This window comes from Ictalurus furcatus, chromosome 23 (assembly GCF_023375685.1).
Source record: "Ictalurus furcatus strain D&B chromosome 23, Billie_1.0, whole genome shotgun sequence".
Lineage (NCBI taxonomy): Eukaryota > Metazoa > Chordata > Actinopteri > Siluriformes > Ictaluridae > Ictalurus > Ictalurus furcatus.
Window position 1 is genome coordinate 18,316,814 of NC_071277.1, and position 17,391 is coordinate 18,334,204.

Below are 17,391 nucleotides of genomic sequence, written 5' to 3' on the forward strand. Positions count from 1 at the left end.
CCATTTGGACGTAGACCATAAACATATTGTGGACTGGATCCACGAGTTTTTTCATGCAATACAGGAAAGAAGGGGGAAAAAAAAGCAAGCTGAAATACAAAAGCATGCAAAATATTTATATATATATATATATATGTTCGCATGGAAAGCTTGTTTTACATATACGACCCCAATTCCAAAAAAAGTTGGGACGCTGTGTAAAGTGTAATGAATGTCAATAAAAACAGAATGCAATGATTTGAAAATCTCATAAAGCCGTATGTTATTCACAATAGAACGTAGAAAACATATCAAATGTTTAATAGTGAGTAAATCATTGTTAAAAAAAAAAAAAAAAAAAGGGTAATTTTGAATTTCATGGCCGCAGCACGTCTCAAAAAAGTTGGGACGAGGGCAAGAAACGGCTGGAAAAGTAAGTGCTACTCAAAAGAAACAGCTGGAGGTTAATTGGCAACTGGTCAGTAACGTGATTGGGTATAAAAAGAGTATCTTAGAGAGGTACGAGTAAAGATGGCTTCCAGTGACCTTCCCATCTTTTCTTCTGAAAGACTCTGCCTGTCTAAGATACTCTCTGTGATATGTTTTCTATGTTCTAATGTGAATCACATATGGGTTTATGAGATTTTTCAAATCATTGCATTCTGATTTTATTTACATTTTACACAGCGTCCCAACTTTTTTGGACTTGGGGTTGTAAATAGAAGATTTGCTAAAAGGTGCTGGAAATAATTTAGGTGATTTTTGATTAAAATGACCGTGCGGCAAGTGTGTATTCCAGTCTTGTGGCTCCGTATGAAAATATTTAATACTTCAATATTTAACACTACCTACTGCACCACCGGTTCTCCAACAGTTCTCTGGGTTCCCATTTGGAGCCATTTCTGATGAGCAAACCTTCTATCGTAGGGTTGTACATTTGGTATACCTTTAAGGAATTTGTTCTAGTATGGGTGGAGGAATTATCGGAGGAATTTCAATGTTTCTACTTATCAGTGGGTTTGCCCAGCATTTTAGTTGTACCTCATTGCTGAGTGTTTGTATGAATCCCTCGCATGCACGTTTGCACATTGGAGATTAGATTGGAGTCAGTGAGTGAAAATTTCTCTTCTGGGCTCGCCCACTTGGCAAAAATATAAGAGCTGATCTCGACTCCTGACTGTAATTAGCACCTGCATTCCCTTATGAGTTATATTGTTGTGTCTGGTTTGTCACACCTGTGTCTCGGTTTATATACCTGCTTGGATGTATTGTGTCTTTGTTGCTTTGTTTTTTAATGTTTATACTGCTGTTGCTCGTCTTGGTCTTGGCCTTGTCTTTGTAGTCAAAAACATAACCTCAGGCTAGTACAAATAGGTCAGAGTCTAAGAATGGTATCAAGTTAAAACCTTGGTAGAATGATGTAAATGCAACGATTTGGTACAGCAACAAAAGCAATACAATTCGAGGGGTTTTTGGGGTTATTTTTAGTGCTCATTTAAATGCTTTTTAAAGTGGTAGTGTATTTAGTCTTCATTTAAAGACAGCCAGGGGAAGTTCTTTCCCACCATCTGGGTCCAGGACAGAGAAAAGTCTTGATGCATGTCTTCCTTACATCTTGAGTGATGGTGCTAGAGGCTCGAACGTGAACGTGGTACAAAGCGGGGAGTTTACCTCCGCCTGACTGTTTTGACTTGGATCTGCCTATGTCAACCGTGACGTCCTGTGCCTTGCAGCGCCTTCGCTCCAAGCATGCAGATATTTTCGTTCGGAAATATGATCGGCTCGAATGTACTCGAGGGCCTAAACCGCTTCCCTTCGAAAAGAAATGAAGGATAAATAGTGAGGTGAAGGTAAATGGGATTTCTGGTCAACTCCACCTGTTTGAGTGGCATTAATGTTGCTAGGATTTGAGCCCCAGATATGTTTTGTTCACATGAGCTGTTGTGCCGGGTCTCCATCGACTCATTCCAAAGCGGTCACACTCGGATCGGTTTGTGATGCACTAATATGTGTGTGTGGGCGTGTTGTCAGAATCGTTGTGTATACTGATGCTATCACAGTAATCGAGTTTTGAGATTCTCCAGCCTCTGGCTCTCCCCGCCTTTCTTATTCACTCGATCTGTCTTGATCTTTCACACACTTCTCAACCGCTATGCATTGTGCCGTGACCTGTGTCGCTCGCTAGCTAACGGCAGAAAAACAACACGATTGATATTACGTTGATATTTCTATCCTTCCTGATATGATTTCGTGACCAGGACCTTTGCAGGATGCCAGGATTCTCATGTTGATTGTTCCCAGATTAGCAGCATGAATCGTTCCAACGGGTGACGTGTAATGGGACGAAGGAGCACACATACTGACACACTTTAAATAAGTACATTTCCTGTTTCGATGTCTTCTTTTTTTCCATTTCAAATGTCACCCAATGCCCTTGATGAAGCAATTTTCAGTAATGAGAGAACCACTGGAAACACAAGAGTGTTCGGCATCGCACGGTGTAAAAGTGAGCCGTGTCGTGTACAACACAATTCAAATTGAGCGCACACTCTATTCTTGCTCCTTGAAGAAAATCAATAGGCAAGGCAACCTTGGACATATAATGCAATGAAGACCCAGTCTTATCAGTGCACGGCCAACGTTTTTCCCGTTTACAATTCCCGCAAGGACTAATCCTTGAAGATTTACTCCTTGGCAGCGTAGTTATTAGTTTGAAGCCACTGAAAAGGGAACCATCTTCATAGCATTTCATTAGACCCCAGATGTCCACTGTCTCAGAAGCAGCGTTTTTGAAAATGCACTTGGTGATTTTCAAATCTGTCTGAAGACCCAAACTACTTTCCTTAAAAAAAAAAAAACAGTCGACTGAAAGTAGTGATCGTTGGTAGAGCTCTGTGCTGAAAGTGCGATGGGAATTCTTGCATGTGTCAGCCTGACATTTTACAGCTACAGAAACTTGAAGAGGTGTTGAACGGATGGTTCTGTTTTTAGAGTGTAATTACCACTTACAGCTCCGATCCTCTTTTTTGCAGATATTGCAGCGTTTATCACACAAAATGACAATATGTATGTACCCTGTATCCAGAACGTTCCACTAATAAACACAGCAGGAACAGAGCCTGGAGATATGTTTGGATAAAATGCACCGACTACTCAAAAATGCGCCGTTTGCCCAGGGCTACGTTTTGAAAATTCAATCTCTCCGAAAAAACGGGCTGAATTCATATCTTTTCAAATGACTTGCATTTTTATGGCGAGATCTAATGCTTGGTTAATGTTTCCTGCGGTTCTCTTGATTCTTCAGCATGACTTGCTGGGCATTCATCGTAGGTGTTTTAACGAGTCGTTTATTGCACAGATTTATGTCTATGGGTCACTACATATGCAGTGCCTTCCACTAATATTTGCACCTTTGGTAAATATGATCAAAGAAGGCTATGACAAATTGTCTTTATTGTTTAACCTTTATTGTTTAAGTGTAGAGGACGTGGAAGGTTGTGAGATAAAAAAAACCCAGAACTGCCGCAGAGCCATTGTTATACTCTTAAAGCAAAACCGAGCACCATGCATCACTATGCAGAGATGTTGTCATTTACAGTACATAAGTTTAGGGGGTGGAGTTCAGTTCAGATAGCTGTTTCTCAGGAATTATAAGGCCGATTGGGCTGAAATTTGGTGTATTGCATCTTTGTGCTCATCTGTACGTGGATTTTTGATGACGACCTGATTACTTAAAAATCAAGGCCATTATCAACCAATTAGCTTTCATCAGGCATTGGATAGAGTTGGCGCTGAGCTACAATCATGAATATATTCAGCAATATCTTCATCTATGTTCTATTTATTGTTCTATGTATCTTGGCAAGACGTGGCACTGTTTGAAAAGGGAAATTAATATTTTGTCAGCCAGTGAAAGCACGTGTTTTTTTTTGTTGTTGTTTTTTAGCAGGTGATGTGATATCAGTCATATCAGAAATCAGATTAGATATACGGTTAGATTGGGCCTAATGCTGTGACATCAGGATGCCAATAAGGCTTCTCATAAAGAGTCATTAAAGGCCAGATCATAAACATAGTCCAGTATGAAGTGTCTAATTTGCACCACTTCCTACAGCATAAGCAAGAAAGTCTGAAGGTCGACGTAGGCGTCGGAGCAGTGTGATATCAGAAAAGCAGAAAGATCATTAAAATGTGTCCTTTGGCAGTGCTTTCCTGCACAACTCCTGCAGAGGTGAGAAAAACATGCAGCAGTGTTTTCAAAGGGACAATTTTCACTTGCATGAATCCATATGGATATAGCTGGACTTGAAGGATGGAAATATAACTAAATTAAGAAACGAACGGGCGTAACTGGAATCAGAGGTTACTTCACCTGACAGTATTAAACATCTTCAGTTTCGAATGAGAATACTGTAGAGTTAAACCCGAGTTAAACTGGAGAAGTCTGTATTTTCCTTCCTGATGTGGTTGTAACGAGAATCAAAAGCACCGATGTTTGTATGTACACGGTGTCCCAGTTTCCGCAGAAAAGATGTAAGTGCAGAACAAAATATTTGGACATGAAACAGAACCCAGATTCTTTTATAATAAAGATATGCTCGGTTGAGTTCAGGAAGGAAAACACGGTGTGTATATTTACTGTCTACCGTTACTTTCTGTTTTTGTTATGTGTGAATTAAAGTCCAATATGCCTGACCACAAGGGGCAAATAAACTTGACCTTGGACAGCATTAATAATAATGGCGCTTCTTCTAATAGTTCGCTGAATCTATTCAAAGTAAACGTCAAACAAACATCAAATAGATTTTTGAGGTTACAATAGCAAAAAAAAAAAAAAAAAGCAATAAATCACAGTAAATAATAAAACAAATTTGCTTACTGAAATGGCTCTACTTAGAACCCGTTCTGGTATGGAAACAGTCAGTGTGGTTCTACATAAGATATTTAAGCATTCCCCCAGAGGCACAAAAAAAAGGGGGGGGGGGGTTAAAATAAGAGCATAGATATGCAATTCTGGAAGGAAGAAGATAAAGACTCTGTAAAAGGTTACAATTATTGCATGAAAATTTATGGAGAAATGAAAAGATTAGGGATGAAGGTAAGAGAAAGGGAGTGAAGGAAAGAAGGAAGGAAGGAAGAGAGGAAGGAAGGGAGGGAGTGAAAGAAGGAAGGAAGATTTACAGTTATAACTTTCTAAATGAGTTTTTATTAAAACATTACCTAAAGGGAAGTTTACTGTAAAGCAAGGAAGGAAGGAAGGAAGGAAGGAAGGAAGAGAGTAAAGGAAGGAAGGAAGGAAGGAAGGAAGGAAGGAAGGAAGAGAGTAAAGGAAAGAAGGAAGGAAGGAAGGAAGGAAGAGAGTAAAGGAAGGAAGGAAGGAAGGAAGGAAGGAAGGAAGGAAGAGAGTAAAGGAAAGAAGGAAGGAAGGAAGGAAGGAAGAGAGTAAAGGAAGGAAGGAAGGAAGGAAGGAAGGAAGGAAGAGAGTAAAGGAAAGAAGGAAGGAAGGAAGGAAGGAAGAGAGTAAAGGAAAGAAGAAAGGAAGGAAGGAAGAGAGTAAAGGAAGGAAGAGAGTAAAGGAAGGAAGGAAGGAAGGAAGGAAGAGAGTAAAGGAAGGAAGGAAGGAAGGAAGGAAGAGAGTAAACGAATTAAGGAAGGAAGAGAGTAAAGGAAGGAAGGAAGGAAGGAAGGAAGAGAGTAAACGAATTAAGGAAGGAAGAGAGTAAAGGAAGGAAGGAAGGAAGAGAGTAAATGAAAGAAGGAAGGAAGGAAGGAAGAGAGTAAAGGAGGGAAGGAAGGAAGAGAGTAAATGAAAGAAGGAAGGAAGGAAGGAAGAGAGTAAAGGAAGGAAGGAAGGAAGAGAGTAAAGGAAGGAAGGAAGGAAGAGAGTAAAGGAAGGAAGGATGGAAGAGAGTAAAGGAAGGAAGGAAGGAAGGAAGGAAGAGAGTAAAGGAAGGAAGGAAGGAAAGGTTCTTTGAATTATTTACTAAAGTCTTCTGTTGAAGGCTTTTACTCAGGACCTTTAAGCATTCCCCCACACAGATTGAGGAAGCAGGAAATGAGGAAGGAAGAAAGTAAAGCAGGCAAGGAAGGAAGGAAGGATGGAAAGGAGAAGGAGGTAAGGGAAGGGAGTAATGGAAGGAAAGGAAGACAGAAGAAGGAAGGAGTTGAGGAAGGAACAGATTGAAGGAAGGAATTAAGGAGAAAAGGTGTAAAGGAAGGGAGAGAGTGATGATGTTGTGAAAGAAGGGATGGAAGGAAGGAAGGAAGGAAGGAAAGAGGACAGGAAGGAAAGGTTCATTGAATGATTTACTTTATGAACTTTCTAAATGAGTTCTACTCAGAACATTTCCTAATGGGAAGTCTTCTGTTCTAGGGTTTTTACATAGAACCTTTAAACATTTCTAGATGTAATGTTTACATTCTTCTGGGATGCTTTGTATGCTAAATGAGAAAGTATCATGCACAAAATACATTACAGTTCTGAAGGCACACGTATTAAATATCGTGCTTATGTTGTTTTGGAAAATGAAATATGTGTCGTTTTAGATATGAGACCTCAAAAGACCCAGAATATTAAATGTTGTTTGGGTTTGGCTTCAGTCTGCCATGGTTAGAGAGTAAGATACTGCTGAGTCAACAGAAATCATTTCTTTCTTTCTTTTTTTTTATTTTTTAAAGGTTTCTGCTTATGTGTGCCGATGTGTAACCCAAAACGCACCACCAGGCCCAATTCCAACACAAACACATCCTCACCTTATCTCCCGTCCCTCCAGGAGCCGCTGCTGCTGCTCAGGCCAATGTAAATAAACACACCCGCGTTTAAGCTTGTGAAGTCTGCCTCAGCGTTTTCACACACTGTCCAATACAGCAATACACTCCTGTCTGGGCAAAAGGGCAAATCTACCGATGTAACTGTGGCTCCCTAAAGAGTGGCCCCATTTGATCAGTTATGAAAAACTCATGAATCATTGTTTCATCCTACACGAAATATAACCTAAAACTTTACGCTCTTATTGTAGGAACCATAAAACATTCCACTTAGTGGACTGTAATAACTGAGCAAATAGGCAGCATATGAACTCGTTCTATAGTGACAGCTTAGACAGGGAATTGTGCGGTGGACGTAATATTTGATACGGTGAAAGGAGAAGTTTATTTAAGGAGTCTCCAGTGTTAACACATGGAGGTGAAGCTGTAACTTTAGCTCTGTGTGTGTGTGTGTGTGTGTGTGTGTGTGTGTGTGTGTGTGTGCTTTGCGTTAGGTCTGAGTGTGTGGTGTGTCTACGTGCGAACGAATGCCGGATTGACACGCGACATGGTTTCCTTTGAGGACAGCTGCAGTTAAACCACAGTGACTTGTTGACTTGTCTGTTATCAAGACGAGTGCAGCAGCGAGCTCACTAAAACCACACACTTTCACAAAAACAACCCTTATTTGGTGAATCCTGAGACACGAATTTATTTTAAAAACTTACATCTAGTATTTCCTCTCTAATTAGCATTAACTTTAACATCTGTCCTTATAAACCCGGAGGATAATCAATCCTTTTATTTCAGGCTTATTTGGAATTCAAAGTCTTTTATAATAAACTTCAGAGGAGCTTAAAACCCAGATAGTTTTATTTAAAATCATTAATCATAGACCAGGATTGAGGTGAATTTCATTACCATCACAAATGCTTTTAATTATCTGGATTTTGCAATTTATTCCTATGAAATATGACCGCCTGAAATGGAAATGGATTATCCATGGAGAAGTAATCAAGTGTGTGTGTGTGTGTGTGTGTGTGTGTGTGTGTGTGTGTGTGTGTTCTGTGAAATGAGCACATACTGTAAGAATCCTTACTACACAGTTCAATCTACGACACATATACACATACACACACACACAAACACTTCATATATACATACATATACATATACATACATATATACATATACATACATATATACATATACATACATATATATATATATATATATACACACTTATATATGTGTATATGTGTATGTATATATATATATATATATATATATATATATATATATATATATATATATACACACATACACATATACACATATATAAGTGTGTGTGTGTGTATATATATCATATTATATTATATGTACATATATATGTATTGATAATTACAAAAAAGGTTCAGTTCGTCAACAACAGAGGAATCATTGGTGTTGTTTTACTTTTCTCAATAATTGTGACCTAATTATTTCTGTATGGGAAGCAAACTTGTGCTATCTGGATTCTGTTTGACTCTGAATCGGAATCTGATCCTGAGCCTGGCTCTGAGCCTGATCCTAAGCCGGACTCTAGTACTCATTCTGAGTCACATGTTTGAACTGGACTCTAAATCGGATTCTGATTTTGTTTCTTAGATTGATTCTGCCTCTAATTGCAATTCTGATTCACAGTCCGAATCTAATTTCGACTTGATTCTAATCTGAATTTGATTCGAATTCTGAATCTGATTTTTATAAATCTGACCCTGATTATGACCATTATTCTATTCCTTTGATTTCCATTCTGACTCTGATTTTGACTCCAATTCTGACTGTTTCTCCGATTCTGAATCTTTTACTCTTATTCCAAGTCTGACTCTGATTCCGACTATTATTCTGATGTCTGACTATTGTGTTTATTCTGATTATTACTCTGACTTTGATACTGATTCTGAATCTTACTCTGATTCTGATTATTAGTCTGACTGTGACTTTGATACTGAAGACGAACCTGACTCTGATTTTTCTGTATTTGACCCTCAATCTGACTCGGATTTGGATTCTGACTCCAGCTTTGATCCCCATCCAGACTGTAAGTCTGTTTGTTGTAAGTCCGACGCTGACTCTGAGCCTGAATTTGACTCCCAGTCTGACTCTGAATCATACAATTGATTCCGACTCTGATTCGGTGTCTCTCTTCATTTCCGATTTTGATTCTGACTCTAGCTGATTTAGTTCAGACTCGAACCGGTTTCTGAATTCTGACTCGGACTCTCTATTTTGTACAGGGGGTTCAGGTGAAGACGGACTACATCCCTTTGCTGCAGTCTCTGGCTTCATTCGGATGGAGGCTCACCTGTGTGTTGCCCACACCCATCGTCAAGACCAACAGGTAGCTCTCTTTTCAAACACACCTTTTAGTCTGTTTTTCAGAAAACAACATGCACATCCTTTACAAACCCTCCAAAAATTTCCCCGGAAAAAAAAAAATGCATGACTTGCAATCCTCACACATTACACTGGAAATGAATTCTCAGTTCCAGAGGCAGGAAATGAAATAGTCAGATGAAAATGAGGCGCCGTGTGAATTGAAAAAAACTATCATTTTCAACAGCACATTCTGCCAGAGTGTGTTTTTGTCTTCTTTGTAGCCTGACAATAGGTATTCCATTGTATAGTATAATACTGTTTTTCTCTCTCTCTCTCTCTCTCTCTCTCTCTCTCTCTGTGTGTGTGTGTGTGTGTGTGAGTTTAAAAAGCAAAAGTTCAAATTCCACTGTTGCACTTTAAAAAAAACGAATACACCCAGTGCAGAAAACAGTGTAATTCTTATATAATACGATAATGTGAGCATCGTGCCCTCTCCCCGTCACTCTCCTTTCCAGAGCATCTCGCTGACATTTTCACCAGCAAATCTGAAAAACAATTTACAAAATCTCTCGTCGTGGCTTAAAAGAAAGACCATAGTGAGGTTGGATCGATTAGTAACTCATCTGCCTCGCTTTAAAGAAAGGTCACAGACTGTTGGCTTCAAACGTAGACGCTCTGCCACGACAGAGGACGCTGAAACGTCTCGTTGAATATCTGAAGGTTTTCCATTATCCCGATCGTTGAAATATTTATTAAGAAGTTGACGTCGCTCATGTCTTGAGTTCCTGTTTACAAATTTGAAGGCTGCTTATAAGATCAAATCAAGGCATTGATATGCTATAGGGAAAAACGACAATCCATTGCTGTCAACCCCCTAAATTAGAAGTCACATAATTAGTTCAATGGAGTCAACTGGTGTGCAATTAAAGTGTCATGTGACATCAATATAAATACACTTGCGATTGTACTTAACATACTTAAACAAAGAGCGTCATGAAAACCAGCGAGCTATCAAAACCATTCATTCATTATTTAAAAATAGAAAGAATATGGCACAACCACGACTCTGTCTAGACGAGCCTGTCCATCAACTGTCCAAGAGCGGATTAGCCAGAGACGCAAGGCTAATTCTAAACAAGACGCTACCACCACCATGCTTCACTCTAGAACTGCTGTTCTCAGGATGATGAGCAGGGTTGGGTTCCTTTTTTTGTTTTTGCTTTTTCAGGGCAATTTTCATACAAATGTCACCCTTTACAAATCAAGAATAAAGTTGTACGCATAGGAAAAATAATTGAGTTTTAAATTGTCTATATTTAACGTTGGTTGTTTCTTGGTTGGTTTTTTTATTCCTATTTCAGTTGTTTCGTACGGCTTGATTTCTACAGTTTGTACAGGACTGCCACATGTCTCCTCCTTAACGCCGGATTTTCCTCAGTAATTAATATATTAAGCAAGAAAACCATGTTTTATACCCTTCATACTGTATCAATTCTGCAAAGCTCTTTATTATGACCCTCTCCTAAAACACCTCAGTCGTTCTTACGTCACATCCGAAACATCGCTAATTAGCGCTGTACCTGAAATATACAAATTAATATCTTTTTTTTTTTTTTAAATGATAGAAATGTTTAAATAAACGTCTCATTTTTTCCTAAAGGTCACGAAGAGGTTTTAAGCTCGTGCAGTCGATAAGACATGTACCACGTCGACGTCGGTGATATGAGAATTGCCCAGAAATACCATTTTCTCAGGTTTTTACTTGGCGTGTTTCATTTTAAAAATGTAGTCTGCTATGTTTGCATTACTGATGTAGATATTTTCGACTAGCTTTTCAGTATATAGTGTCATAGCCATATATTGTACGAGTCAAACTGCTGAAGCCCTTCAGATGAAGTTCAAGATTAAACCATAAGTCATGTTGTTTTGACACGTCGACAGATCTGGAGCTGCAGGGTGATGGACGATTTGCCGCAGTGGCGTCTCTTCCTGCCGAACAGCTCAAGAGAGCTAGTGTGGAGCTCAGGCCTAGTTAATAGACTTAATTGGGGATTTATATACAATATTGTGTGTTACACATTGGGGGGAACATTTAAGGCTTCATATCTTTCATGTAATAGCGTGTGAATGAGAACCAGAATACTATTTTGAGTGTCGTAAATGTCTTCTCGTTTCCTGTTGCACGAACCCGCCTGTCTCCCCAAGGGCTGTTCCAATAGTTTATCAGCTCAAGACAAGTTTATGACTTACGTCCTTGGAGAGACGAGGGGTCAAGTCAACCTTAGAAGTGACCTTAGAAGGAACTGTTGTTTTAATTTTTTTTTTTAAATGCCCTTGTTAAAGCACCAACAAAATGTTACCAGGCATAACTTACAAGCTAATTACCATGCTGCCTGGTTAGCAAGCTAATGTGTTGCTGTACATACTTAAAAGGGTGGAAAACTGTACAAATAACCAAGGAAAGTGCTTTGACTACATCGTGCGTGCTGCCAAGGTGAAGTGTCCTTCAGTAGGAAAGTGATGTAGGTGATGACACTTCAGAGTAAAGAGGGAAGTTGACATGGGTCCGTTAAGAACCATAGTGGAACCACTTTTTGACACGGATCCCAGATTTTCCAACAGTTGTGTCAAGATAGAGTTCTCTCCAGTGCGATCTAAACTCGAATGAACGCTCTATGAGTACATTTGACAGCTGTGAAATTTAGGGCTCTGTTTTTGCCAAGTGCTTGTGCGGTGCTAAATTTAAGAGTCATCGTATTCAGTTGATTTTTTTTTTTTTTCATTCTCATTTTGAATGAACAGTGAACATACTGTAAATGTTAACGTCACTCCCAGGATTCACAGACCCTCCGAATTCAGGACAGTACGTAGCGACTCTTTTAGCATGTGTTTGACGCAATAGATTGTCTGTGGTGCAAATTGATGATCAGTGTAAACGTCCTTGGAAGCTTCTGGGTGTATGCGTGCACTGCACGATCCTCCATCTGTCATAAAGCCACCCGTGTTCAACTGATCCCGGAGCACTCAACCCACCCCACCCGCCACCCCCATCATCCAACCTCTGTCAAGCTTTCCTACCATTCCACTGTCTCATCTGATTAATTATGGGCCTATTTTAAACCTTACCATACGCCACGACACAACACCGGCCAATATGGCTAATTAATCAAAGCTGTCCTAGATTCATGAGATGTTTCATGCTTTGTAGTTGCATACTCTATAATGCTTGTTTACTAATTAGGGAAGTTTAATTGTCTGCTTTGACTCATCGTAAGATTTTAATGCCTTAGCGTTGTTCTGTCGTCAGTCCACGTTTCTAAATAATAAAGAACTCATTGTTATGCCTTGTGTCAAAGATTGTACACATCAGTTCATTATATTCAAAACTGCTTTAGAGGAATTTTAATTAGGTGCTTAATAAGTGTGTAATGATGAGGTGTGTGGAGGAGGTGTGGCCTATGTGCCTGGCAGGCTGAGTAAAGGAGGTGTGGCCTATATGCATGTAAAAGGAGTAAAGCAGGCGTGCCTCTGGTATGTTAACAAATGAGGCACGGTCTCTCTCCGCATATCAAACGAGGCACCTTCTGTGCCTGTCAGTCTGAAAAAAGGAGGTGTGGCCTCTGTCAATCCCAGTGAAGGAGGTGTGGCCTCTGCATCTCAAAGAGGGAGGTACGGTTTATGTGGCTGTCAGTGTCTGCATTGGAGACGTGGCCTAGAGCAATGTAGGCATGGGCTAGAATGAAGGGGGTGTGGCTTAGAGTATATGAGGTGTAGTCTATAATGAATGAGGTGTGGCCTAGAGTGAATGAGGTGTGGCCTGGTGTAAAGGAGGTGTGGCTTAGATTTAATGAGGTGTAGTCTAGAATAAAGGAGGTGTGGCCTACAGTGAATGAGGTGAGGCTTAGAGTGAATGAGTTGTAGTCTAGAATGAATGAGGTGTGGCCTCAAATGAATGAGGTGTAGTCTAGAATGAAGGAGGTGTGGCCTAGAGTAAAGGGGGTGTGGCTTATAGTGAATGAGGTATAGTCTAGAATGAAGAAGGCATGGCTTAGTAAGGATGCATAGCATAGTGTGAAAGAGGTGTGGCCTAGAGTGAAAGACGTGTGGCCTGGAGTGATGGAAACATTGCCCATTATCAAGAAGAAATGGACTAGAGTATTGTTTACAATGCATTAAATATTAAATTATGTTATCGTATCGTATCAAATCGAAACAGCTCTAAATCATATGATATTAAGTCTGCAGCTTTAAATGTGTCTTTCATATGTAACCCAGTGATAATGTATAGTATCATCTCGTGAAGAGAGATGCATAGCCCATCTCTTTAATTTTGGCGTCTGTATGAATTATGAGTTTGCAGCATGGACAGAAAGGATGAAGTCGTTTACATTTTAATAGGGTGAGCCCTTTCTTACCCAGAGTCCTATTTTCCCTCTTTGATTTCGAAGCAGGAAGATTAAACATCAGGCATGAAGGAAAAAGGAAAAGCGACAGAACGGGTGTGGGGGGCGGGGGGCGGGGGGGGGTGGTTGGGGACGGGGACGGGGGGTAAACGAGGCATTCGGTGTTGATTGCCAGCTCGTGCCACAGATCTGAGGCCTATTTGATGTCGGCAAAATCTCACAGGCTGAGTCGCACCGTGGGGTGTGCATGCCGCTGTGCGAAGGTGAGGTGGAGGATTTTTTTTTTTGTTCAAGGCTTGACCACATTAGGGACCCTCTAAGTGCTTTACTGCACAGGGTTCGAGCAAGGAGGCAGGGGGTGAATGAGAGGAGGTTCAAATGAAGGGAGAGAGAGTGTGGGAGTGCATGTTGGGAGGGAATGAAGGAGAAAGGGGGGAAATGGGGGAGGGAGAGGTGGGAAAAAGGGAGTGTGAGGGAGATGAAGAATGTTTAGAAAAACAAGTCGGCCTCCTCGGAGGATTCCAAACCTTATTTGAAGTGTGTGTGTAGATACACACAGATCGAATGTGTGTGTGTGTGTGTGTGTGTGTGTGTGTGTGTGTGTGTGTGTGTGCGTGTGTGTGTACTCTTGGACTGTACTTCTCTTGAGGATTTATATGAGTTTATATGACTTTTATATGAGTTGAGAAACTCGGAGCACCCCGCTGCTCAGGGCTCAAACTTAGCTCATCTTTACTTCTTTTTCCCCCCACAAATATCTCATAATGATGGAAAGAGAGAAAAGGGAATCTTGCTCACAGGGAAAGTGTCTCTCTTTTCCTTGTGCATGTCTACCAGCTTGTTTTCTTTCGCATTAGGTTCATAAGGAAAATCCACATGCTTCTACTGTTGTATTCTGGCTTGTTTTGCAACACTTAAACATCTGAACATATGGCAAGCTGTTGAGCGTTTAATAATAATACTGAAAATATGTCACGGTAAAAAAAAAAAAAAAAATCAAAGCAACTGAGCTGTAGTGTGTGCGCTACAAGAATTTCTTAAGGCAATGATTAGACGGTCAGATGGGCACCATTATGGTTGGAGCTAAAGTCTTCAGGAAGGTAGATCTCCAGGAACAGGGTTGGTGACCACTGGTATATAGTGTATACGTATGTATATATACATTATACGTATAACATACTGTATACACAAGTTGTAGCATTAGTGTGTTGTTGTTGTTATTTTGCCAATCAGCAAACAGACAGGATGATAACAAGGAAATTGTTGGTTTACAATCCATTTGAACACGTTTACACATTAGACAGTTGATCATATTGAATTCTTACTGCAATACTGAATAACAAAACAGCCACTAACCTATAATATAGCATACACACTACCTATTGGGGTGGAGTGCTACTGATTTTATAACACCGCATATCATCCAGATGAGCAAAAACTGGTTGAAACCCGTCCGAACCCTTGTCTCGGAATATTAAACCTTTAAACGTCTTCGCTTATTGAAGGTGTAGCAGACGAAAACGGATCGGAATGGCGTAGAGACTTCTGAAAGAGAACGCCGTTATATGTAAATATTCCTAACGAGCGTTCAGCCTAGAAGCGTGTGAATCACAGAACCTCGGCTAATGTCTTTTTCTTTGTTCATTTTCCTCTTTCTTTCTTTTGTGTGTGTGTGTGTGTGTGTGTGTTTTTTTCTTTTCTTTTCTCAAGTGACGGAAGTGTGTCCACCAAGCAAATTGTGTTCTTCCAGAGACCAACACTGCCCCTCAAGAGGAGACACTCCAAGGTGCCAAACTTCTTGGTTCATGTCGTTTTGCACACACACGGTTTTTACTCGGCTCCAATAACTTTCCTCTACAGAATAATCCGAATGCTGCCCAAACATTCGGAGCGCTGGCTAACGTACACCAGGGTGCAAAAGTAATTAATTAATGGCATTTGTTTCAGTGTTAATTAGTTCTGGTTGAGTACATACAATATTATTATAACCCTATTGGCAGTGGACTTGTGTCCATGTGAATGTACAACAGCACCAGGGGTAAATCCTGTGCCACTAGATAGCAATCCGAGTTGAATAGATTTAACCCTCATAAATTTCCACCACTCACCCCAGAACCTATGACCATGCCTATAGACTGCTCACATCTCTTTATGTAAGGAATAAAACACTTCAGGATGTTATTATTGAGTTAACAGCATGTCATGAAGTGTTACAATGGCTTTTATAGAACGGCATGTCATACTTTTCATCCATTCGTAGTTACATTTAATGCTGTAGAACGTCTGAAACAAGTTAGCTCCTGTTATGACTTAATCAACGCCTTAGTCGAGAGCTTCTCACCACCTTTTCTGATTGAACGTTAAATGTATTGGACCTAATTGCGACATGTTATCTTCCAGAAAATCATCTTCAGAACCCGAAAGAACTCCAGCAAGAACTCGGTGAAAGACACGCTGAAAAACAAGAAGAAGAAGAACGCAACGGAGAAGGACCTGGACAATCAGAAGATCCAGGATGGAGTGGGGAAGGAGGGCAAAGAGAACACAGAGACGGCTAATGAGAATAACAGCGAAAACGAAGGAGGAGACGACGACGGGACGGATGGAGAGGCGATGCAGAAAGAGCGAGCCGACCTGGAGGAAAGGGATGAGAATGCGGAGCAGGTGGAGGCGGAAGTGAGGGGAGAGATGGATGGAAAGAAATCGACGAACGGGAAGCGAGACGAGGGAGACGATGAGATAGAGACACTTTCTGATGTGAAAAATGGAGAGATGGAAGGTGAAGAGGTGAAGAAAAGCGGAGAGGAAACCTACCATCTGCATAATGGCTTCGACGAGCAAGAGACATCAACCAATGAGGTGCAAGAAGAAAACAGCATTCCTGTGGTGGACATCGATTCAGCCAATCAGGAGTAAGGATTTTGTTAATCCCACCTCTGCAGCTGTGAATGTCACATAAAAACCTCGTCTGTTCTCATTAATCTGCGCTGAACGCTTTTAAACCGGGGTGAAAATAAACGTTTATCGCTGCATCTGAGGTTGTTTTTTTTTTATCAGTATAAGCACTGGATTTTAAGACCACATGAGGATATGTATGATGTATATAAGGAGCTCCAGACTGGACACTTTTTTCTTCACCTTGCTCTCAACTTGTTCAAAATCGACTAAGCTCCAGATGCATCCAGTGGATTTAAATAACATGAGGAATGGCCGAGACCATTTTTGCGAAAGGCAATCTGTTCTGAAGAAGATATCGTCACCTCCTTTTGTTTACATGTCTGAATATGAACGCTGAGTTGACAGTTTACAAAGTTCGGCAACTTTCTAGCCACAACCAGTGACCAGTTTATCAGGTCTTTACCTTATAGGACACTTTGTATGTATGTACATGGGAATACACCCTGTATGGGACACCAATCGAGAACCAAATATTACCGACATCCATTAAATCACCAGTAAACCATATTCTATTGAACCCTCAGAAACCATTAGACTTTGTAGGACATCCATTAGAGAACTATAAACCCATCGAATGCACCTAGGACCAGTCAGTGTCCCCAAGGACTGTTTATATTGTGATATCTGGTATGATGAACCATTAAAAACCATTTCAAACCATTATGTCCCATTACAAACTATGAGGAACCAACCGAATCTTGACCAGCCACACTCTACCCTGTTTATCAATGGACCACCAAAAGTTCCAGATACAGTATTACTGAGGTGGTCTTTTGGTGATCCCACTGAATTGATAAACCGGCTATAGAAATCCATTAGGAAACCATAAAACAATCAAATGCACACAGATCCAGTCACTGCCCCTCCGACTCAATACTAGAACCATTTACATTGTGATATTTAGTATTTTGTGGTATTATGAACCATTACGGTGCACCAGAAA

The 17,391-nt window shown here is 40.3% G+C and overlaps 1 protein-coding gene across 3 annotated transcripts in view; it reads left to right on the forward strand.

The window, feature by feature from the left end:
* The window catches only part of LOC128600047 (raftlin), a 77,379-nt gene extending 60,307 nt beyond the window's left edge, over nucleotides 1–17,072 (forward strand). For all 3 annotated transcript variants that reach the window (XM_053612189.1, XM_053612191.1, XM_053612190.1), the window contains 3 exons: nucleotides 9,006–9,109; nucleotides 15,201–15,276; nucleotides 15,891–17,072. In XM_053612189.1, coding sequence (XP_053468164.1) covers nucleotides 9,006–9,109; nucleotides 15,201–15,276; nucleotides 15,891–16,406 — 696 coding nt within the window. In that variant the 3' untranslated portion in view covers nucleotides 16,407–17,072. The remainder of the gene's footprint in view (nucleotides 1–9,005; nucleotides 9,110–15,200; nucleotides 15,277–15,890) is intronic.
* The last annotated feature ends 319 nt before the right edge of the window (nucleotides 17,073–17,391 follow it).